The 25,131-nt window shown below is 48.5% G+C and overlaps 1 protein-coding gene across 2 annotated transcripts in view; it reads right to left on the bottom strand.

The window, feature by feature from the left end:
- The window catches only part of LOC119827729 (lactase-phlorizin hydrolase-like), a 34,206-nt gene extending 10,839 nt beyond the window's left edge, over window positions 1–23,367 (bottom strand). For both annotated transcript variants that reach the window (XM_038349575.1, XM_038349576.1), the window contains exons 1-9: window positions 22,719–23,367; window positions 18,616–18,695; window positions 14,677–14,760; window positions 11,686–11,788; window positions 10,493–10,571; window positions 7,414–8,134; window positions 5,445–6,090; window positions 3,381–4,937; window positions 1,974–2,242 (exon numbers count right to left, since the gene is read on the bottom strand). In XM_038349575.1, coding sequence (XP_038205503.1) covers window positions 1,974–2,242; window positions 3,381–4,937; window positions 5,445–6,090; window positions 7,414–8,134; window positions 10,493–10,571; window positions 11,686–11,788; window positions 14,677–14,760; window positions 18,616–18,695; window positions 22,719–23,367 — 4,188 coding nt within the window. The remainder of the gene's footprint in view (window positions 1–1,973; window positions 2,243–3,380; window positions 4,938–5,444; window positions 6,091–7,413; window positions 8,135–10,492; window positions 10,572–11,685; window positions 11,789–14,676; window positions 14,761–18,615; window positions 18,696–22,718) is intronic.
- Window positions 23,368–25,131: the final 1,764 nt, after the last annotated feature.

Raw genomic sequence — 25,131 nt, 5'->3', positions numbered from 1 at the left:
GCTGTTTCTATGCCTACTTCCTCCTCTCTAACTCCCTTCCAATAAGACTTTGGAGAATGCCCTTGTGGTGTTCAGTGGGTAAATAGGTACCACATCTGTAATTCACTTTCAAACATTCCAACAAATATGGTGGGACAGCAAATATGTTGTCACTGCTGAGATGGTGTTGGCATTCTAGTGCTGTCTCAGAGAGGACCAGAGTGAATCAATAGGAAAACAACCATAGGAGCCATGTGTATGGAGGTGGAAGAGGACCAAAGGGACAAGCCTGGGCTGCCAGGAGCTAGATTTATATATACATTCGTATAGAGAGCTCTTCACGGGAGAAAGGAGATGCAAATATGGAAAATGAAAGGACTAGCATTTCCCTGTAGATCTGAATTGGACGCATGGATATGAACTCATGGCTTTAAAGACACAAAGTGTGGGGCTGGGGGATGTGGATAAGTTAGATGAGGCATTTATTGCCATGCATGAAGCTGTGGGCTCCATCTCCAGCACTATGTGTGCTGAGAGTATTTAGACATGCTAGTAAGCCTAATATTTGGGTAGTAGAGGCAGGAGGGTAAGAAGTTCAAGGTCATCTTGGGCTACAGAGTGAGTTGGTTTACATACAACTCTGTCTCTTGTGTAATTAATTAAGGAATGCAAACTGGGAAGGCTGAAGGGTAAAATGACAGAAATGTATGTGTGGGAACATCCATGTGCTGTGCAGTTCCGACTACTGAGGGAACCTACAGGTTGTGACACTCCCGGGGCAGTGAGGACAACAGAGGACAATTGTTGGCTGCTGTGTACAACAGCTGGGTCTCACCAGAGAAATGGCCGCTTAACAGCTGGGGAGAAAGAGGAACAGAGGAGCCCACTGTGCCCGAAGAGGTAGAAGTCAGACTGGGGTGAGACTCAACTGGTCGAGGCTTGACTAGCATGCATGGACCCCAGGCTATCCCATCCCAGCACTGAGAAACCAGGCCTAGCGCTGCACACCTGTAACCCCAGCATTCGAGCAAATGGAGGCAGAATGGTCAAGAATCCAACATGGGCTGTTCAGCAAATTCAATGCCAGCCTGAACTGTATGAGACCCTGTCTCCAAAAAATATTGGAAATTATGGAGGAGGAAGAGAAGAAGATGATGAAGAAGAAGAAAGGCGGAGCTCCACGCCCACTGAAGGGTCACCATGCCTGCACTGAGCACACGCCTTGCCCTCTCTCTTTCATCTTTCCTCTTCCCGAGTAAAGGGAATCATAGCACCATGTGTTCTGTGTTCACCTCTTGTTGCGAGCTCAGTAGCAGCCCCGGGGCAGAGCATCAGAAAATGCCCAGATTGACTCCTGAGCCAGTTAGGTCGGCTGCCTGCACAGATGGAGCCTCCAGGGAGATTGCGTGTTAGCATGCTCTTCCTGAACCTTCTGTCATGGCTCTACCTGATCCATCTGGCCCTTCAAATGTCCATCTCAGTCCTTGACAAGATCTACAGACACCTAGGAAACAAATGTCTGGCCAATCTATAAAGAAGTTTCTAGACTGAATTAATTAAGGGAGAAAAAATATCACCATGAATGTGGCTAGTCACCATTCAGTAGCTGGAGTCTACCGAATAAAATCGAAAAAGTGAGCTGAGCACTAGAATCCACGTCTCTCTACTTCCTCACTGAAGATGCCATGTGACCAGCTGCCTCACCTGTCTGCTGTCAGGAATTGTCCTCATCCTTAAACTGTGACCCTGAAATTAACCCTTCCCTCCATAAGTGGCCTGTGTCAGGTATCTCACCACAGCTACTAGACAAGGAACAAGACAACCTTACCACAGGGATCTCACTGACTTTGGGGTCTGAGGCACCTGGATCCTCACGCACACACTCGTCTGCGCAGGTTCACTAGTGGCTCCGGCTTGTGTGCTTGCAGTCCTGTGCAGATGCCTGGTGCCCAGCACCCAGTAGGAAAGTGAGCTCATGGCTCCACACTCCTCACCTGATAGGCAGCAGTAGATGTACTCCAGATGAAGCCCTTGGGGAACTCTCCATACAAAAACTCGTCCTCCTTGGCCAGGGGCATGCCATTGTTGGTAATGACCTCTGTGTAGTATCTGGCCGAGGCTCGTGCTGTTCGAGGCCTGGTCACATTGTTAAAGTCAACATGATAGAGTCCAAACTTGATCGTGTAGCCTGACAGCCACTCGAAGTTGTCCATCAGCGACCAGGCACAATACCCTCGAAGGTCCACACCATCCAGCCTGTAGGCTAGGATATGCCAAAGAGAGCAGAAGAAAGCATTAGCCAGTAGGCAGGGCTCTCGAGAAGCCCTGTCCTGTGCAGGTACTGGACTCCAGGCTATGTCCTATGCTAAACCATGCAAGTGTGCAGTCACGTGCTTCCTGAGAGAGGGACATGTGACCTCATCACTCGTACTTCCTGCTTTTTGTTGTTTTGCTTTTGTCTTTGTGGGTTGTTTTTTTCTTTGAGACAGGGTTTCTCTGTGTCACCCTGGCTGTCCTGGAACACACTATGCAGACCAGGCTGGCCTTGTACTCAGAGTTCAGCCTCCCTCTTCATCCCTAGCCGCGCGATGAAATCCTGCACCACCACCAGTTCTCACTGTCACTCTTCCTGCCCCTGACCTCACAGCAGGTGTCATCTGTTAGGTAAAGGGAGAAGCCTCAAGGTCAAGAGCCTCAGCCCACCTAGCCAGTAAGCATGCAAGTGTGAATTTCTTGATATCATTTGAAACATTTGGGGACAGGAACCCAAGTAGCACAGCTGGTCTTGCACTCACTCTACAGTCAAGAATAAATGTGGATGTTTTCTCTGCTCCTCCTGCCCCTGGTGCTCCAGTGTGGGATTGCAGGTGTGCACCTTGTCCACTCCAGGGATGGGAGTGGGGCTGTGGATTCTGGGCAGTGGTTTACTAACCGAGCCTCATCCCCTGCTCAAGAAATGGAAACTTTACCTTTTCATGTAAATCTCTGTGTGTGTATGAGTGTGCAAGTGTGTGTGTGTGTGTGTGTTGTGTGTGTGTGTGTAGGCTAGAACACAACCTCAGACATCAAATCTTGGGCATCACTTTCGTTTGACCTGGAGATCACCAAGTGGTCTAGGCTTGCGTGCCAGAGAGCCCCAAGATTGCACCTTTCTGCTTCCTCGGCACAGAGATTACAAATGTACCAAGCCTGACTTTTCCCTGGAAATTGAGCTGTGGTCCCCATGCTTGCAAGACAACACTTTACTAACTGAGCCCTGGCCCACGCCCAAAAGAGAGATGTTCAGGGTGCCTGCCAAAGCATGGGACACATGACAGACAGAGGACAGGAAAACTGAACACAAGAGAGGTATAGGACTAGGAGAGTGGAGGTTTAGTGAGAGGGGCTGAAGCCTCATGTACCTTTCAGAGCCTCGTTGATATAGGTTTTGTGATAGAATATCCTGTCTGTGTCATCTAGCGAAGGGCTGTTCAGCCCGTGTCCATTTTCCGTGATGTAAATGGGAATGTCACCATACTCTTCCTTGATCCAGTTCAGCAGCCTCCGCATCCCCCAGGGCACGGCTGGGAGCATTGATGGGGAGGTCAATGAAGAGTCCATATCGCTGACCGTTAGCTCGCGGTCATCATCATAGTTGGGTGGGTTCAGCCTTGGAGTGCTGTGCTGCACAAACACGGACGAGTAGGTGTTGAGGCAGAAGACATCCGCGGTGCCCCTGATGTATGCCTTCTCCTCCTCTGTGAAGTTGGGCAGGCGGGAGCCCGCCAGGTGCTGAAGTTCACTCCTGTTGCCCACATTCCATTTCATGACATCTGGATAGTCCCCGTTTCTAAAAATGGGGTGGGCAAACCAGCCCAGGGAAAACTGCAGCATCCGGTCGGCAGCTTCCACATCTCTTAGGACTCCTGGATCTTTGGGTTCTACCCAGTGAGTGTTGAGGTTCAGAGAGATGACCCCCTTCTGCTCCTGCCTGTATTTCTCATCATAAGTGTGGTAGACTCTAGCATGGGCCTTGATGAGTACGTGGCTGACCCTGTACGGTGCCCAGCCGGGGTCCTGCACATTTGGGGGAAACACCCCTGAACCATAGCCTAACTGTGCCAGATACAAGGGCTCATTAAAGGTCATCCAGAACTTGACTCTGTCACCAAAGGTCTTAAAACAGAAGTCAGCATAGCTGTTGAACAAATCAATCAAAGAAGAGTTCTCCCAACCTCCAATATCCTGGAGGGCCTGGGGCAGGTCCCAGTGAAACAGTGTCACCATGGGGAAGATGTTGCTCTGCAGCAAGCCGTCAATCAGCCTGTTGTAATAATCGACACCGTGTTGGTTGATGGAACTGTTTGTTCCCGTTGGGAAAATCCGAGGCCAGGAGATAGAGAACCTATAGGCCTTGACCTTCAGGGCGCGAAGAATGCTCAGGTCGGCATCCAGTTGGTGATAGCTGTCACAAGCTATGTCTGCGGTGGCATTGTCTTTCACGGTGTTCCCGGGACTGTGGGTGAAGTTGTCCCAGATGCTGGGCCCTTTCCCGTCAGCGTCCCAACCTCCTTCGATTTGATAGGCCGAGGAGGACACGCCCCACAGGAAGTCATCCCTGAATGTGCCATGATAGAACAAGTCTCTCTCAAACTTGGGCTGGTTGGAGAACTTCTCCCACATGATTTTAGCCTGGGAGGGCACCTCAGATGGGGAGTTGTAGAAGGTTGTGGCTCTGGAGGAAAAGTCTGCTTTCACAGGCACTGGGGTTCTTCTCAGCTCCTTGGCAGGGAACCCATTCTTTTCAATGATGCCAGTGAAGAAGTGGGCAGATCTCCTGGCAGTTCTCGACCTGCTGCTGTCACTAAAGTTGACATGGTACAGCCCGAACCTCTGGCTGTACCCTGGGGGTCCTTCGAAGCCGTCAATGAGGGAACGAGCAATGTATGCACGGACATCCACCAAATCCTCCTTGACAGCTGTAAAGAGAAAACAAAGTCAGCCCCATGCAAGAGCACGCGTGCGTGTGTGCGTGTGTGTAAAAGAGAGAAACATTGGGAAAACCAGAAGACAACCTCATTTGTTGTTCCTTAGCATGCCATCCACCTTAGTTTCCCAGGGTGTTTTCCCTGCATTATACCTTGTGTGCCACATGGGTGCAGTGTATACAAAGGTCCAAAGAGGGCATTAGTTCTCATGAGACTAGATATCCAGAGGGGTGAGGACTGAGTCTCCTAAGAAAAGATGACATTACTCAACTGCACCTTTACTGTCTTACAAGTTCCAGGCTTCTCATGCTCTCAATTAACACTGATTAACTAAGAGCGCGAGAACACCGGACTGGAGAGGCAGAAATGGCTTAGTAAGTAAAGGCTCTTGTTGAGCAAGCCTGAAGGCCTGAGCTCAATCTCGGGTCTGTCCCATTAAACAACCGTGAAGACTTGGGGAAGAGCCACCCCTCGGGATCAGCAGGTCAACCTTCTTACCCTTGAGCACCTCGTTGATGTACAGGTTGAAGTAGTTCACTCTCACTGAGTCGTCAAGGAGATCCTCTCCTTCCCCTAAGGGCATGCCATTCCCAGCCAAGAAGATTGGAACTCTTCCTTTCGTGTATTCCATGGAAGCAAACCGAAGCAGCCTCCTTATGCCCCAGGGCACCACCCGGATCCAGGGAGATGCAGTCTGGGGCCACGTGGGGTCTACGTGCTGGGAGAAGCCTCCGATGTTATCATAGCTGGGGATGCAGGTCAGCTGTGCAGCGGTGCTCACCAGCCGGGATGTGTAGTGAGACAGACCAAGGAAGTCCGCAGAGCCTTTCAGGAGCTGCTGCTCCGCTGCAGTGAACTCTGGGAGTTGGGCCAGAGGACCCCCACACTGCTGGTTTCCCTGCTGGATCTGGGCCCGGAGGCTGGTGGGGTAGTTCCCATCCACAAAGATGGGGTGAGCGAACCAGCCCAGCATGAAGTGCAGGAAGCGCTCAGCAGCAGCCAGGTCCTGGGGACTCTCCCCATCCAGGGGCTCTGCCCAGTCGGAATTGAGCACGATGCCCACGCGTCCCTGCTGCTCTTGGCGATGGTGAAGGTCGTAGTGATGCCAAGTTCTGGCGTGCGCCTTGAGGATCAAGTGAGCCACCTGGGGAGGAAAGAAGTAGGGAAATAATGTCAACTGCGGCACCAGCAAGTCAGAAGTGTCACCAACTTCCTGCTGAAGTCAGCAGAACCAGCAATGTGTCTGGGACGTGGCTGGATTGTTAGATAGCCTCATATTGAAATTCCCGTGGCTCCATTTCCTGCACTAATGAACCTGGCATGGTGGTGCAAGCCTGTACTGACAGAACTTGTGTTGTGGAGCATGAGGATTGCTGGTTCATCCTTGTCTGCATACCAAGTTCAAGGCCATGTCTTCTCTGCTATGGAGGACTGCAGCTTACAACTGAGGCAAAGGGACCCTTCTTTCCCCAAGTGCTTTTTGGTGGTGTGTTCTTTGTTTTTCAAGACTCAGTTTCTCTGTGTAGCCCTGGCTGTCCTATGGCCTTGAACTCAGAGATCTGCCTGCCTCTGCCTCCTGATTACTGGGATTAAAGTTGTCCGCCACCACCACCCAGTCTCTAAGTGCTTTTGAAAGGTATATTGTCCTAGCAGTGAGAAAAGGAACTGCCACAGATGTGAGGAGAAATGAAAAATTTCTCAGCCTGTATATAATATATATAAAATATCTCAGGAGACACTATAAACACTCAGGAAATTCTTAACTATAACAAAAGCTTACCAAAGCCAGCTGTGATGGCTCAGTCTGTACTTTAGAGGCCGAGGCAGGAGGATTTCTGCGTGCTGAAGACTGAAAACTGCGTGTTTCATTTTAGCTTGAGCTACAAACTGAGACCTATCTCAATAAACCAATACAAATAAATGAACAAAATCTTAACGGCTATGACTACAGCTGAGTAATATGTACAGAAGTACTTTCCTGAGATGCAGAGCCTTGGGTCTACCCCATAAACCTGGGCATGGGCGGCACATGTCTGTCATCACAGCACCAAGGAGGTGGGGACTGAACCCAGGCCACATGTGTGCTAGGAAAGAGCTCTACAGCTGAGGACAATCCTCCAAGCCCGGAACTTGTCTTTGGAGTCCAGGAGCGTTGACCAGGCCTGAGGGTGTGGCTAGGTGGCTGAGTGCTTGCCTGTTATAGAAGAAGCCCTAGTTCTAATTCTCATCCCTGTTTAAAACTCAGGCACGGTGGGAGATGCCTGTGACCCCAGCTCTCAGAAAAACAAGCAAGAGTCAGGAGTTCAAGGACATCCTCAGTTATAGGAGTTCAGTATCAGCCTGGGTGTACGAGACAACACTAACAACACGTGCTTATCCTTCCCTCTCTGTTCTTCTTTCCTGTGCTGGGAGACCACAGCCTGATGTGTCTTCTGATTGACAGGAGTTGAGGGATGGGAGGAAGTACCTTAAAAGAAGCCACTCCTGGGTCAGAGATGCCTGGTGGGTGCTGCCCAGTGCCATAGCCTGCATAGCTTATCACCCATGGCTCGTGGAAGGTCACCCACAGCTTCACACGGTCCCCAAAAGTGGAGAAGCAGAAGGCTGCATAGTCCAGGAAGGCCTCCACCACACTCTCGTTCTGCCACCCGCCTTGATCCTGCAGGGCCTGGGGCAGGTCCCAGTGGAACAGCGTCGCCATGGGCTCGATGTGGGAGTCCAACAGGCTGTCTATCAGTCTGTTGTAGTAGGCGACACCTTGCAGGTTGGGGCTGCTCTTCTGCCCAGTGGGGAACAGCCGGGACCAGGAGATGGAGAATTTGTACACCCCAGCCCTGAGGCCTCGGAGCAGGGCCACATCGGAGGCTGGTTTGTGGTAACTGTCACTGGCCACCTTTGCTGTCGCTTGGCCCTTGGCAGCGTTCAGGTCACTGTAGCGGTCCCAGATGCTCGGCCCTCTGCTGCCTTCTGCCCAGGCTCCTTCCACACTAAAGGCTCCCGTAGACACGCCCCAGAGGAATCCTTCTGGGAACACATCTTGCAGGAAGGCATCCCTTTCTGCCCTAGACTGGTTAGCAAAGGCTGCCCAGACTCTCTGGTAGGCTGAGACTCGGGAAGAGGGCACAACTGCTGTCTCCTGCTGCTGCTCAGTCTGAAAGGCCAGGCTGTCGGTTAGGGAACAAGATGGGCTGTGGGGTAGAGCGACATCAAGGGACACAATTAATGACTGAGTTACAAATTCCCCACAGGGTGGGGCATGGAGGCTCATGCCCTTAATCTCAGCACTCAGGAGGCAGATGCGGACAGATGTCTGTTAATGTGAGGCCAGCCTGGTGCACAGAGTGAGTTCCAGGCCAGCCAGGGCTACACAGTGAAACCCTAAGGAGAATGAGAAAAAGGGAAAGGAGAAGAAAGGAGAAGAACAAGGGGAAGAAAAAAGGATGAGGAGGAAGAGAAGAAAATGCAAGGAAGAGAGACAGAGAAAGAGAAAGAAAGAAAGAGAGAGAGAAACAAAGAAACAAAGAAAAGAAAGAAAGAAAGAAAGAAAGAAAGAAATCACAAAGAAAGTAAAGGAGGAGCAGAAAGGGAACTAGGATCAGGAGGAATAGGACAGTTAGGAGAAAGAGATGAAGAAGAGAAAAAATGAAAGAAAGAAAAAAGGAAAGGAGGAAGGAAGAAAAAGAATGAAAAATGAAGAAAGGAAGAAAGAAAGAAAAGGAAGAGAGAGGAAGAAAGAAGACAAAGATGGGGCAGAATGAGGAGGAGGCCCAGGAGGAGGAGGGTCAGGAGGAAGAAGGCCATCTCTGATTCCAGCACTGTGTATGAAACATTCCCACCATACTTGGCTTTTTATGCTTGTTCTCTGCTCAGGCCCCCGTGCTTAGAGAAAGCACTTGACAGACTGAATCACCTCTCCAGCCCATTTGATCTGAGAACTTTTAAAAATAAGGATCCCTTGGAGCAGGCTCTGCACTGGCTTCCTGTCGGTGTTGTGCTTCAGAGAAGGTGTTCACATCTCACACTGAAGAACTGGGCTCAGGAATTTACCTTATGAAGCTTCAGCGGGCTGCTCTGGTCTACACCTAAACTGCTCTCTCTTTTCTCTTCTCTTCAATAAAATTACTATGTTTATTTACCTTTTAACTATCATTATTTATTGCTGTGGTTTTTATATATGGACAACTTCATGGAGTCTGTTCTCTTCCTCTGCACTTACATGGGACCTGGGGATCGAACTCAGGTCACAATGCTTGCCTGGTGAGCTGCTCAGTTTTTGTTAACCTGACACCAAGCTGGAGTCATCTGAGAAGAGGAAACCTTGACTGAGAAAATGTTTATGTCTGACTGGATTGTACACAGTCTGTGGGCATCTTCCTTATGTAATGATGGGTGTGAGAGGGCCAAGCCAACTGTAGGTAGAACAACCCCTGGGTAGGTTGTCCCGAGTTATACAGGAAAGCAGAATGGGAGCTGGAGAGATAGGATAGCTCAGAGCTTGAGAGCACTGGGTGCGTTCCCAGAGGTTGTGAGTTCAAATCCTAGCGCCCACATGTTGACTCAGCAATGTCTATAACTGTAGTTCCAAGCAATGCAGTGCCTCCTCTGATGTGCATACATGCAGACAAACCAGACAAATGCATAAAGTAAGAAATCTTGAAAAGAGAAAGAGGGCTGAGCAAGCCATGGAAAGCAAACAAGCAAGCAGCGTTCATTCCCCCATGGCCTCAGCTTCAACTCTGCCTCGAGTTCCTGCCCTGACGCCCATCTTGGAGGACTGTAAACTGTAAGATGAAATGAGCTCTGTCCTCCCCAAGTTGCTGTGGCCACTGTTTTCTCAGAGCAACAGAAAGCCAACTAGGACACAGGCAAGGGCCTTTACCCTCTGAGGCACCAGAGTCATTCATTCATTTATTCATTCATTCATTCATTCATTCATTCAGAGACTCTGTGTGTGGGGTGTGCACACGGCATGTGCGGAGACTTGGGCACAGGTGCCTTTCCCCATGACCCATGTAGCTGGCCCCATAACCTGCTTTCTCTGCCACATATGTGCACACTTCCCCAGTACCCTCATCTCAGCTCTGCTAAATATGCAGACCTAGGAGACTCCGACAGTGAGGACGCCGGACTGTGTGGGCCCAGGCACATCTCCACGAGCTACTGCTACTCCAGCCTCCCTCCCTCTGAGCCTCCACCCCTCATCTCCTAAATGACTGTGACCTGTTTGCTGTCCCAGGAGGCAAAGTCAGGACTGGTGAGTTGCTCCGCAGTTAAGACCAATTACTGCTGATGCAGGAGGCCTGGGTTTAGCTACCAGCATTCACATGGGAATTCCAGTTCCAAGGGATCTGTCATTCTGACATTCTGACCTCTGTGGGCTCACTCAGGCAGGTGGTGCACCTACATACTCACTCAGGATCCTGCATGCGTGCACACACATCAAACAAAACCAAAACACAAGGACAAAGGTCCCCAGAGATTGCCCATGTACACAACAGAACCCATAGTAATCGTTACTTCTTGTTAACGGCACAAGCCAGCATTACCTCTCCTCAGAACTGGATGAACAGCTCAGGAATGCACTGATGTCGAACCCAACAGTCTGTACTTGGTCTTTATTTATGGCTGTAAGAAAAGCAGTGTGTTAACTGTGTGTGGAGCTGGAGCACAAACTTGAATCTGTAGTTTAACTTATTTTAAAACTACTCTAACCCAAGTGACAATGCTAAGCCCTTCTGAAGATACCATGGATGTGTCTGGTCTGCTTAGAGCTAGAATGTTGGCCCTCATATTTCAGGGTGAATATCAGTGACTCAAAAACTTCAGAAGCTAGCTGGACCCACCCTTGAGTCTTGGTCCTAGGAACATGTTCTTACCTCCTTTCAGGCTTCTTTTTTTTTTTTTTTTTTTTTGGAGATAGGATTTCACGATGTAGCTCTTAGAGATGAATGGCTTTGAACTCAGAGATTTGCCTACCTCTGCCTTCTGAGTACTAGGATTGAAAGTGTCTGCCACTGCCACTTTCTTGTGAAATTTTTTAAAAAGAAGGCTAGGGAGTTAATTGGTAAGGTGCCTTCTGGGTAAACATGAGGAATTAGCTCAAGCTTCAGAACCACACAAAAAGCCTGGCATGGGATAAGAGAGATGACTTTGGATTAGGAGCAAACTGTTCTAGAAGACCCGAGTTCAGTTCCCAGCACCCACTGCAGGCAGCTCACAACTGCTTGTGAGTAACTCCATTTCCAGAGGATCCAACAGCCTCTTCTGTTCTCCTCAGGCACCTGCACCAATATGTACACACAGAGACTAACACACACAGACACAGACGTGCACACACACATGCACCATGTAGACTAAAATTGAGTTTAAGGCCTGGCAGGACTACACAGTGACCTCTAGACCAGAAGGTCCTGCACCAGAGGTTTTCAGCATCTTAGATGCCCCCAGGATTGCTCAGAACAGGGGAACACAGGCTGTTTCCATGCTGACAGTTCACACCTGAGTCAGGAACATGTCCTTTTGGGCACCCTTGGCATCTATACGGGACCACTTGGTGTCCCCGGACAGGAGGAGCTCACTGCCAGGGGTCATGGGACTTTAGCCTCACCTGGTAGGCTCTCAGTTCAGCCATTTCCCTAGGCCCCTCCCTCATGAGAACCCCCAAAGTCAGGATCACTCCCCAATACGCCAGTGTAACAAACGCCACTCAACACCTGCCACATGTTGTTGGTCCACTCACCTTCAAGCAGGCTGAAGAGCAATGAGGAGGGGCTCTTCCCTGTGGATGGGCAATCCTGAAGCTTTAGGGTATAGATGAAAACCTCCATTTTGGGCTCAACGTTCTAGAAAAGGTGAAGACCAACAAGGGTGCCTCAGTGATGGGAACAGGGGAGACGCTACGTGCTCACCTTCTGGAAACAACCTCAAGTCACCCCACCTACTGAGGGCAGAGACTTGGACTCTGGAGAGCGACACTAGTCAGTGACCATCGGCCACCAGCCCTTCCTAAATGAAGTGATAACCACAGCAGCTCATTTTAGACGGAGCCCTTCCTACGCCAGCAAGAATATTAGGGTAGAGAGCAAGGTTTCTGCTTGTGTAGGAGCCTGCACTTCCTAAAATGTTTAACCAAGAGGCCGCATCACCATGATCATGAGTCTTCATGGTTTGCTGAAAAAATACTCTGCTTTGTGACGTTGAGAATGTACTTTGGCTGGAGAGTGTGTGTCTAGAATGCTTAAAGCCCTGGCTCCATCCTCAATGCTACATAAACCAGGCATGGTGGGGCAGGTATCCAATATCCGCACTCAAGACAAGGAGGCAGGAGAATCATAAGTGCAAACTTAGCCACAGAAGGCCAGCCTGGGCTACATGAAAACCAGTCTCAGTATATAAACTTTAGAAAGAAGAAGACACGGACAGGTAAACAAGCTGGCTACGGCAGAACAAGATAGCCATGTCTTCACAGGAGTTCCTATACTTTCCTTTCTTCTTTGGATTTGTTTCAAACTTTCTGTAATAACGGTGGGACAGAACTAATGGGAGATCACCAACTCCAGTTGGAATGGGACTGATGGATCATGCGACCAAACCCGTCTCTCTGAATGTGGCCAACAGCGGGGGCTGACTGAGAAGCAAAGGACAATGGCTCTGGGCTCTGATTCTTCTGCATGGACGGGCTCTGTGGGAGCCTTCTCAGCTTGGTCGATCACCTTCCTGGACCTGGGGGGAGTTGGGAGGACCTTGGTCTTAGCATAGAGTGGGGAACCCTGATGGCTCCTTGGCCTTGAGAGGGAGGGAGGGGAGGTATGGGTGGAGGGGAGGGGAAGGAAGGGGGAGAAGGAGGGGAGGGAAGGGGGAGGAGGAGGGGAGGGAAGGGGGGAGGAGGAGGGAAGGAGATGGAAATTTTTAAATATAAAAAAAAATAAACCATGAGGAAAAAAAATCAATATATTCAAAGAAAAAAAAAGAAAAAAAAAAGTCAAGCAAGCAGCTACAGAGATGACTTGGTGGTTAAGAGCACCCACTTCACAATCATGAGTTCAGTGAGTGTAAGAAGCAAGCCTCCCACAGATGCCTGTCTCTCCAACTCTGAGGGATGTGATGCTGTCTTCCACACTCTGTGCACACAATCAACAGGTTTCCCTCCCAGCAGGAGGCACATGCATTAACACAAGTATGCACAGTCACACTGAAACACACACACAAATTGTCTTAAGAAACCCTGCCTGGACCTGGGGGGAGCTGGGAGGACCTTGGACTTAACATAGTGAAGGGAACCCTGATGGCTCTTTGGCTTGGAGAGGGAGGAAGTGGGGTATGGGTGAAAGGGAGGGGAGGGAAGGGGGAGGAGGAGGGGAGGAGATGGAAATTTTTAATAAAAAAATGAGAAAAAAAGAAACCCTGTCTTGAAAAACAACAACAACAAAAAAATCAGTAAAATGACAAATGGGCTGGCGAGATGGCTCAGCGGTTAAGAGCACTGGCTGCTTGCTCTTCCAGAGGACCCGGGTTCAATTACCAGCACCCACATGGTGGGTCACAACCATCTGTAATGATATCTGGTGCCCTCTTCAGTCCTGCAGGCACATGAGCAGACAGCACACTGTGTACATAATAAATTTAAAAATGTTTAAAAAAAATCATAGGCGCTGTCACTGTGAGATCTCAGCTCCTGAGGCTGATTTTCCTCTGTCCTTTTTGTTTATTTTGGACATAGTCATTTAATTACAACATTTCTAGCTCCCCTTTCTTTCCTAAGCCCTCCAATATACCCCTCCCTCCTCTTCTTCAAATTCTCGTGTTCCTTTTTCGTCCATTCTTATTGCTCGTGTAGGAGTATTTGTACGTGTGTTTATACACATACATTCCTAGCCATAACCTGTTCAGTCCGTATACTGTTATTTGTATGTGTGTTTTCGGGCTGACCATTTGGCAGTGGACAGCCCACTGGTCTGCTCTTCCCTGGGAGGAGCCCCTGTCCCGCTCTCAGCGCTACTGTCCCCTGTAGTTCTCTGTGCAGAGCTGAGGCTTCCTGGGCTGTCCTCCATCATGTTGGTGACACTCTATGGCTGTAGCTTCTGCTGTTACTGGGAGACACAATCTCACAGCAAACTTGCTGATGCTCTGCCTCTCACGATCTTTCTCTCTCTCCCTCTATTGTTTTCCAGCATCTTCCCTGTAATGGGAAATTATCTTCAGGCTGGTATGGTTGACTTCGCTTTACAGTAGTTTTATTGGTGGTGGTTTGGGGCCTCTGCACAGACCCTTTCACATGGCAGCTGTTCTCTCTTCTCCATCCCTCTCTCTCAAACAGGGTCTCACGTAGCCTAGGTTGGCCTTGACCTCATTGTTTAGTGCACAATGACTTCCTACTCCTGATCCTCCTGCCTCTACCTCCCGAGTGCTAGGATTAAAGCAAGCTTTACTACACTGTTTTATGCTGTGCTGGGGATGAACTCAGGGCTTTGCTCCTGTAAGGAAAGCAGTCTACTAACTGAGCCACAGAGCACATCCAGGGACTGCCCACAGGGAACCCACATCCAGCTACAGAGAGCCCACAGAAACCCACATCCCGATGGTCTCTTTAAGTGGGAATGTCTGAAGCTGCAGCTTGGCGGGTCAGGCTGTTAGGGAAGGCTCAGTCCATGCCTTAGGCAAATGTCACATTTCTGACAAGCTGTCCAGAACATTTGCCACTCGCCATCATGAGGAAAAGCCCTCATATTACCTGCAGGTCACTCAGCTTCTGTGGTAGAGTTGCCACACTTTGACATGTAGAAGTCAAATCAAGAGAGAGGAAGTCAACCGAGTCCTAGAAACAGGGAGATAAAGCATGAGAACAAGGCCTCCTCAGAAGTGTGCTGGTTCCCCCATGACTGCGGATGAGCGTGTACGTGAATACAGCAGGAGCGTGACTGTGGTGAACTAGTAAGTGTGAAAATGTGTGTGCTGGGTGTGCAGTGCCAGCAAATGGAGGAGCACGAAGGGAGGGAATCGGGGTCTGGAGCTTCCCCCAGGGATTCCCCTCCCCTGACCTTTGTGATATCTGGGAACCCTCATGGGTCTGGGGTTTGGTTTTAATTTCAGGCCACAGCTTGAAGTCCACCCCAGTCAAGCCTGGCTTGAGCAGTTCTACTAGCAGAAAAACAAGCTACACAGCCCTGATCACCCGTGCTCTCTAAACCATGGTCTAGCTAGGGACTGCAGCTCACTGAGCATGTAGCTTACTAGGAAGAACGCTTGCTGAGCGTGTACAAGGCCCTGGGTCTGTCACCAGCACTGCATTAACAGGGCATGGTGGTGCCTGTGTCTACTCCAGCATGCTCATCCTTGGCTACCTCATGAGTTCAAGGCCAGCTTGTGCAACATGAGATCTTGTCTTGAAGAATAGGAGGAGGAAGAGAATAGTGACGGAACCTAGCAGCTATAGGTGTCTGCCCTCGACTCTGATGACCTAAGGGTAGAACTGACGCCCCAAATTTCCCTCTGCTCTCCACATAAGTGCCATAGGATGTGCACGCCTACATACAGACACACAGAAACAGATTAACACCAAACACACATGCACACATACAACACACACAAAAATAACACACACGTACACCACAACACACACACACACACACACACACACAAAATAAAAATGTAATGAATTTTTCAAAAATCAAGGACAGTCGTGCAGTGGTGGCACACACTTTTAATCCCAGCACTCTGGAGGCAGAGGTAGGTGGGTCTATAAGTTTGATGGCACCCTGGTCTACAGAGTTCCAGAACGATCTCCAAAGCTACATAAAAAGGCCTCGAAAAAACAAAAAAAATCAAAATAAAAAACAAAACATAGCAAAAAAGCAAAGAGAAGGGAAGACCAAGCGCTTAATCCCAGCCCTCAGGAGACAGAAGCGGCAGACATCTGGGCTTGAGGGCACCCTGGTCTGCACAGCAAGTTTCTTACAACCAGGGCTACACAGAGAAACCCTGTCTTTAAAAGAAAAAAAAGAAAGGAAGTAGGGGGCTGGAGAATGGGCTCATTCAGTGAGTTCTTCCCATGCTTTCTGATGCCCAGTACCCCCGAGTATCCACAAGCACGTCTCATTGGTTTTGTTGTTGGTTTTTCCCTTAGCATCCTTTGGCTGGCCTAGAATTCACTTGTAGGCCAGGTTGGCCTTGAACTCCTAGATCTGCCTGCATCTGTCTCCCAAGTAGTGAGACTAAAAACATGTGTTACCATGTTCAGCCGAGAGTGCGTCTTTAACCTGAACGCTGGGGGATGGCGATGGGTGGGTCCTGGGGGTTCACTGACCAGTCAGTCAAATCAGTGAGCTCCCGTTTCAGAGGGAGACTGAGACCCTGTCTCCCAAAAAGGGGAGGGGTAAAAAGTGACAGAAGAAGACACCTAGTAATGGCCTCTGGCCTTCACAAGCACCTGGACACTCACAGAGGAGCAGGTTAGTGCACCTGCACACACATGTAATACATTAGCTAGTGCACACATGCACACACAGAGAAAAACAATCAGAAAAGACAGGATTCTACCTGGTCTGTGGTTTACATATGCTTGAAGAACTTTAAATTCAGGATTTAAGCATGAGAATACAACAGTGCAATTCACACACACGTGCACAGGCACACGCACACGCGCACTCAACACAGACACACACACACACACACACACACACACACACACCTGCCTCCACAATCCTGACTGGTCACTCTATTTTTCTCTCGACTGGAAATTCAAAAGCTGATAACTGCCCTTCCCTCCAACAGGTCAGCTGTTTCACAGCTCAGGCACCAACTGGGAGCCACGTATCCTGGTCCAGTGCCCTAGCGCCCAACCCTCACTGGCTCCCCAAAGCCTTCCTAGCATGTGATCCTCGGTTTCCACCAGATTCCACATCTGCCAGCTCAGGAAATTGAAAATCACATATGATACGGTTTTGGATAAACAAATCTCTTGCTGACTAGATACCATTTAAATTAATTTACAGAGTAATAATTGCTATCGAGAGACCAAAGGGCTGATCATAAAAATCCTTGTTCAGCAACAGCCTTTGAGCTGTATCTCGCCCCAAGGCCAGGATGATGGGACAAGCCTCAACACTCAGGAGGCAGAGGAAGGTGGATCTCTGAGTTCTGAGTCGGGGACAACCTGGACTGCAGAGTGAGTTCCAGGACAACCAGGGCGTCTCAAAAAAGAGTGTACCCCAATAGGAGGCTCTTATCTGGGCTCCCCTCTCTCCTGAGGTGCTCTTTCCCCACTGGCAACTATTAGCTTCAACCTGTAGAGACCCTGGGCTGGGGATGTGGTCCAGTAGGGATATTTGCCTAGCATGCACAAAGGCCTGGGTTCCACCCTAGCATGATGGAAACCAGGCATGGTGGTTCATGCCTATCACCCAGAACTTGGGGGTAGAGGCAGGAAGATCAGGAGTTCAAGGTCATCCTCAGCTAGACAGTGACTTAGGCTAGCCTGAGATACATGTGGCCCTTTCTCAAAAACAAAATGAATAAGCAAATAAAGGAGTGAGTAAATAAATAACAGTTACTGGAGGAAATGGTGGGGACACCTAGACCCTTTAGCAGCTGGAGGCTGAGACAGAAGGATTGACCATATCTGAGGCCAGCTTGGGCTACTTAGTGAGACCATTTGACAGTAGAATATGGTAAAGTCACACACGGTGCTGCATGCCTGTAAGCCAGACCTCAGAAACAGGAGCCAGAGACCAAGAGTTCAAGGTCAGCCTTGGCTACAGAGGGCAGCCCTGCTCGAAAACAAACAAAACAATCACAAAGGATATAAATCAGGGTGGTACTCTAAGAATCGTATTATTTTATAAGCCTTATTTATTTTCTTTTTTACACATCATGTGCAAGGGGCCAAGGAGGCCAGAAGAGGGCGCTGGTTCCCTACAACTAGAAGTTACAGAAGGTTGTGAGCCATCGAGTGGGTGCTGGGAATTGAACCTGGATCCTCTGGAAAAGAGCAGCCAGTGCTTTTAAGCACTGAGCCATCTCTTCAGCTCCCAGAAGTATGTAAACATATATTTTAATAAATTACTATCTCTCAATGTTTTTCTCTGTGGTTATGTGTAGGCCAATTGGGTCCCAGAAGTATATAAACATATATTTTAAGAAATTACTATCTCTCAATGTTTTCTCTGTGGGTTGTGTAGACCAATGGGTCCCAGAAGTATACTTTTTTGTTTTATTTGACAAGAAGTCTCAGTATGTATCTCTCCTAGGCCTGCAACTCACTAGTAGCCCAGGCTGGCCTCAGGCTCACAGAAATCCCCCTGCTTCTGCCATCCTCTGTGGTTAATCATAGCCTAAGGAAAACCCCAGTCCTGCCCCACTCAAGAGACTAACAGTTCCAATTTCCCTAAGTCAATGTCATAATGGCAACACAAGTAGCATTCCTGTATGTCCTAGATTAACAGCAACCCTGGCCAAACCCACCCTCTGCCCTTTGACCAACCCTCCTCCCCATCCCTGATAAAAACCCTAGGCCGTGGAGGAAGTTCAGTCTGGTCTTCTCTGGTGGCAGCCCTTCTCAGGTTGACTAAATACACTGAGCAGCCTCGCTCTCTTTTTCTCTTACACCGGCCTCATCTCAGAATAAATAAACACAATCACATTTCACCCTAGGCATTACAGATGCCGCATCTACCTTGGTGAGTGCAGCCAAGGATGGGGATAGCAGGAGCTCAGGAATATCTTCAGCCTTCAGGACCACAGAGAGCCTCCCTCCTGGAACCAAACCGGAAAGAGCAGTAGTTGAGAAGGGCTGAGTGTCTGAAGGGATAGATCAGGACCATGACTTCTCTTTAGCAACTGACAGACTCCAGAAAACAAAGTGGCTAAAAATACAATATCTCACTAAGAGACTAGGTTGGTTTTTATTTGGATCACTGTATGATCCTGGATGTCCTGGAAGTCAGCTGGCCTTGAATTCAGAGAGATCTGCCTGCCTCTGCCTCCCAAATTCTTGAACTAAACGTGTGTGTCACTATGCCTGGCTAAGAGACAGTTGTGTACGAGTCAAGACCCACATACAGAGCACTTGGAAAAGTAAACATAAAAAGAATTATCCTAAGGTGACAAGAGAACCCTTTTCCAAACTCTATTTAAAGACAAGGTGCTGAGCCGGGCGGTGGTGGTGCACGCCTTTAATCCCAGTACTCGGGAGGCAGAGGCAGGCAGATCTCTGAGTTCGAGGCCAGCCTGGTCTACAAGAGCTAGTTCCATCGAGGCCAGCCTGGTCTACAAGAGCTAGGTCCAGGACAGGCTCTAGAAACTACAGGGAAACCCTGTCTCGAAAAACCAAAAAAAAAAAAAAAAAAAAAAAAAGACAAGGTGCTCCAGGCTGAGGATGCAGCTCAGTTGGTAGAGAGAGCTTGGACCAAACCCAGGGATTGATTGATTGACAAGCCCAGGAACTGATAGCAGCACAGCATAACCTGGCATGGTGGCACATGCCTGTGATCCCAGCACTTGAGAAGGAGAAGCAAGCAGGATCAGAAGCCTGAGATCATCTCGGCTATAACCCCAGCTACATCTCTGGACAATGAGGAACAGAGCTGCCACCTAACACAAACAAAATCCAAAGTCAGGGTGCTCCCTGGAACCTGCTGTGTCTTTGTCCTCCTTGCAGCGACTGTGCCTTGATGGGGAAGCACAGGAAATACTGATGTGTGCACTCGTTTTGTTTAGCTCTCCTGCAGCACGGTGACCGCTCTCAAGCTTGTGTGTGCACCACAACTGCCTGGAGAACAAGGGTAGGAAACACAGAGCTGCTGGGTGGGGGTGGTGCACACCCTTAACCATGGCACTTGCAAGGCAGAGACGGGGTAGCTCTGAGTTTGAGGCCAGCACAGTCTTCAGAGTGAGTTTACAGGCCAGTCAGGGCTGCAGAGAGAAGCCCTATCTTGAAAACCTAAACCAAACCAAACAAAAAAATCAAAACCAAACTAACAAAAATAGGCCATGAAATCTATTTACTAAGTACACACACACACAAATCTTAAACTCAAATGAAAAAAAAAACCTGATTCACATACACAACTAATATATGAAATTTAGAAAAAAAAGGAAAAAGAAAAAGAAAGCTAATGTCAGGACCCATCTTCAGATTTAGAGTCAAGGGGAAAGATACAGATGTGCCCAGGAACATAACAACCCTTTTAAGAATACATAGTTGTTTTTATTTATATGGATATTTCTATGTCTATGTGATCATATGCAATGCATATATAAATGTCCACAGAGGCCAGAAGAAAGATACCCTGGAGCTCAAATTACAGGTGGTTGTGAGCCACTTGATGTGGGTGCTGAGAACTAATCTCTGATTCTCTGGAAGACAGCAATAACTCTTAGCCAGTCAGGAGCCATCTCTCAACTACCCTGACTCCCACTGCCTTTCTGGAGATAGGGTTTCATGTAGTCCAGGCTGACCTCCAAATTTCCAAGTGGACAAGGATGACGTTGAATTGACCCTTCTGCCTCCAGCTCCCAAGGCGACCTTCTGGTCATCCTGCTTCAGCCTTCCCGGTGCTTGGCTTACAGACTTGTGTCACTATGCCCAGTTCATGCAACGCAGGAATTGGAACCCAGGGCTTCCTGCATGCATGGCAAGCACTCTGCTACGCAAGCACTCAACCATAGTGCTCACTTGAGTTTTTTTTTCTTCTTTTTTTTGTATGGTCATTTTTTGAAACGGGGATTCTCTGTGTACCCCTAGCTGTCCTGGAACTCATTCTGTAGACCCTTGAATTCAGATATCCACCTGCCTCTGCGTCCTAAGTACAAGGCTTAAAGGTTTACATCACCATAACCTGGTCTGGTGTTCCCCTCTGTATACTGTGAATACCAACGGCTAATAAAGAAACTGTCTTAGGCCTGGGATAGGGTAGAGTAGAGCTAGGCAGGGAAAACTAAACTGAATGTTGGAAGAAAGGAGGCAGAGTCAGGGAGAAGCCATGTAGCCCCTCCAGAGACAGATGCTGGAACTTTACCCAGGAAGCCACATCCATATGGCGATACACAGATTAATGGAGATGGGTTAAGTTTATATGTAAGAGTTAGCCAATAAGAAGCTAGAGCTACTGGGCCAAGCAGTGATTTGATTAATACAATTTCTGTGTGGTTATTTTGGGGCCGAGCAGCCAGGAACTAACTGGCGGCATCTTACTACAATAACCCACCTAGTTTTTAAACTTTTAACAGAAAAAGTCAGATTCTTTTTAGTTTTTATTGGTTAATTTTTGGGTTTTGTTTTGTTTTTTTCCACCAAGACAGATTCCCAGAATGTGACCAGACTGGTCTTGAACTCACAAAGGTCCACCTGCCTCTGCCTGCAAGTACTTGAATTAAAGGCTTAGGCACTATGACTAGCTAAGAGTTTACTTCTTATATTCACACGATGTATAACAAAAATTACATCATTTAAAATTGACAGAATAGGATAGAATGGCAACATTGTAGCAATGGTGTAAACAGCATTATGCTTTGAGGTCTTAAAGAATGCCACTATTTTAAAACACTGGCTTCATGTTTTCTCTCTTTTCTTATTTGTGGGGATGGGGATGTCACTATGTAGCACTGGCTGGTCTTGAACTCATAGAGATCTTCACCTACAATCCTCACACCCAGTCTTTCAAGCGCTAGATTTACAGGTGTGCACCACCACACCTGGCTAATTTCAATTTGAAGGCTGTATCAAAATGAATGATCAGAAGGTGGCAGGATGTACACACAGCACAAGTCGCTGCAATATACTGTGCTCCTAGGAAAAATAAGTCAGTACAGTTGTAGAGCACTTGCCTCTCGTGGGCAAGGTTTTAGCTTTAGTCTCCATTGTACATTTACAAATCACAGTCTTCTCATTACGCATCGGTGTGTTATTTATCTTTGCCTCGCTTGATGCACTGTAAGCTCCAACTAAAAGGTATACGCTTGTTTCCATAAGAGAAGGGGAACCACAGTCAGGTTTCCTTGTAGAGACTCAGGACAGCACTCTCTATCCAAGGCAACTCCAGGTTCAAGGAGCCGTTAGAAGAACGTGGAAGGAATCCTGACTTTATAAACTTCTCTTCAAGGAAGGGCAGAGAAAGACAGTTGCACAGACTTGACCCTGAGGAAGGGTCTAGAAGACAGTTTTCAAGGACTGGAGAGATGGCTCAGCATTAAGAGCACAGGCTGCTCTTCCAGAGGTCCCTGGCCTGATTGCTGGCACCCACATGGCAACTCAAACCATCTGTAACTCCAGTTCCAGGAGATCTGAGGGCACAGGCATGCACATAGTGCTCAGACCAATGTGGATAAAACACTCACATATCTAAAATAAAAACATAATCACACACGCACAGACAGACACACAATTTTCAGGAGCTTAGGATATGGCTCAGTGGTTAGAGTGCTTGCCTGGCATGCACAAGCCCCAGCCCTGCATAAAACTGGTTGTGGTGGGGTGTCTGTCATCTTGGAACTCGGGATGTGAATTTGGGAGGATCCGAGGTTCAAACTTATCTTCTGACCTCACAGTGAGCCAGCTTGGACTACAAGAGACACTATCTCAAAGGAAGAGAAAAGGTGTTTCAGACAAATGCTGTGTGTTTATATCTTTGTCCCCTTTGGGAACGGATTCTCACCAATGCTGAGATCTGGGGTCTCTTGGAAGGGCAGATATGGGAGAGACATCAGTTCCTGCCTAAGAAGCAAACAGAGGAGGGTGGTGAGGGCTGCTGCCGGGCCACCATGTCCGTGTGTACTCACCCTGAGAAGAGAACTCTCTGTGGTAAACTTCAAAGGCTTTCCTGTGGGCATTGCTGAGGGTTTGCAGAGCAGACGCTTTCGAACCCTGGGGAGCAAGATCCATGATCACTTTCTCCAAGTCGCTGAAGGTGAACCAGATCTCAACAAGGTCCCCAAAGGACTGGAAGGCGAACGTGGCATAGTCGGCAAAGAGGTCAGCAAAGTCCCTGTCTCTCTGGATGGTGCCACGGGTGGGTGGCGTCTGGTGGCCCAGGACCACCATGGGCTGAAGCTGGGCAGCCTTTAGGGACTGCAGGAGTTGTCGGTAGCACCGCACCGCTTCCTGGTCTGGATTCTTGGGGCTTCCCGTTGGGAGAAGCTGTGCCCATGATAGAAGTACTTTGTAATGGGTGACCTGACTGGCACGAAGACTGCTCAAGTACTGTGGCAGCAAAGAGGGCAATGGCCGCTGGCAGACAGAGAAGTCCTTGCTACCAGGTCCAAAACCGGAGCCCTGGGTTCCCAGCGGATGGCTCAGGTTAAGCACTAAGTCATTTGTCAGAGGACCAGCGGCTGAAATAAAATTTCTGTCGGGTTCCAGGTCAGTCCCCTGGCATGAAAGACTCAGGAGGACAGCGCTCAGGAAGAGTGCTGTCCAGGGCAGATCCATGTTCAAGGATCTGTTAGAAGCATGTGGAAAGAATCCAGACCTTATAACACTGATGAGGCTATAAAATACAGTGATTATCCACACAATATTTAACCGTGTTATCTATGATCATTAAATTAGAACTTGTTTAACCAGCATAATCTTTAGAAAAAAATTGTTTTGTGCTTCTGTATACGTGTTCATGAACTTGTTTGTGCATACAAGTGGATGCCAGAGGTAGATCTTGGGTGTCATCCCCGATTGTGAGCCCTAGGGAGCTGCCTGTCCCAGCCTCTTCAGTTCAGAATTACAGCTCTGTCATCAATCTTGGATTTTTACAAGGGCACTGAGCATCGAAACTCAGGTCCTCGTTGCTGTACAGCAAGCTCCTTACCATCGAGCTGTCTACTCCACCCTAGTCTTTACAAATGCACCAACCATGGGATAATGTTATTGGAATTGTTAGGTATAATGATATAATAAATAAAGCTTGCCTAAATATCAGAAGGACAAAGGTAAATCACTAGAGGTCAGTTAGTGGTGGCACACACCTTTAATCCCAGGATTTGAGAGACAGAGCAGATGGATCTCTGTGAGTTCAAAACCACTCTGGGCTACACAAGATCAATGCAGAAACAAATCCAGGTGGTGGTGGCTCAAACCCTTAATCCCAGCTCTAGGGAGTCATATGCCCTTAATCCCAGCACTACAGGGAATATAAAATGGGAGGAGAGAGAGGCTTAGTCTACTTAGTCTGTGGTCGCCCAGCCTTGGTAGAGGAAAAACTTCTCTAGTGGCTTGGCTGCTTTGCTTTTCTGGTTGTCGTGTTGAACCCCAATATTTGTGCTACAGTTAGGGTGGTTGAACCAAGGCAGCCCCAACAGGCTAAGCTCATTCACTAAGGCCCCCAAATGCCAGATACATAACAGTGAAAAAAAACCAGAATTATTCACTGTGGGCACGGTGGAGAGAATAAAGGGGTGTGTTGAACTTCTAACTTCTAGCCCCACCTTCAGGGTTGTGATATGAGTTGTTATTTTTAAAGATTTATTGCAAGATGGTGGTACATGTCCTTAATCCCAGCTCTCAGGAGGCAGAGGCAGGTGGATCTCTGTGAGTTCCAGGTCAACCTGGTCTACTAAGCTGTTCCAGGACAGCCAGGGCAACACAGAGAAACATCACATGCATGTCAGGTAGCCTCAGAGGCTAGAAGATGGTGTCAGATCCCCTGGAACTGGACTTACACATGGTTTTGGGTCATCACACGGATGCTGGGATTCAAACCGAGTCCTCTGTAGAGCAGCAACGTTCTTAACCACTGCGCATCTCTCCAGTCCATGAGGCTTAGGTTAAATAAAGGGCACAGCTCAGCAGTTCTGGTCAAGGTGTGGCCCTGCCCCTCACTGATCATTCTCCTGCAGGGAGGTTGAGAAGTGTTGACCTGTGTGCCTGTGTGTAGTTCCTTCCTGGAAGACAAGCTCCTTCCCTGACTGGCACTTAATTCAGGTGTTTTTCTTGCCCAACACCAAGGCTGCTTGGAATTCCAGGGGAAATCCTAATTCCATGGGGTTCTTTGTTCAAATTGGTCTCTACCCATAGGAACAGGGTTGTAGGTATCTTAAATAATCTTCATTCCTGCCAGGAATGAAGGTTACAACAACAAGCTTCAAACTCCCCACTTTTTTAATTTTATTGGTTTTTTTTCTTGAGCATTTTTCTCTGCTTTCATCCCTGCTTCTCCCCTCCCAGTTTAACCCTCCCCCAAGGTTCACATGCTCCCAATTT

This window comes from Arvicola amphibius, chromosome 12, assembly GCF_903992535.2.
Source record: "Arvicola amphibius chromosome 12, mArvAmp1.2, whole genome shotgun sequence".
NCBI classification, from domain to species: domain Eukaryota; kingdom Metazoa; phylum Chordata; class Mammalia; order Rodentia; family Cricetidae; genus Arvicola; species Arvicola amphibius.
Note: the sequence above shows the minus strand (reverse complement) of the source record. Positions and strands in the feature narration are given on the sequence as shown.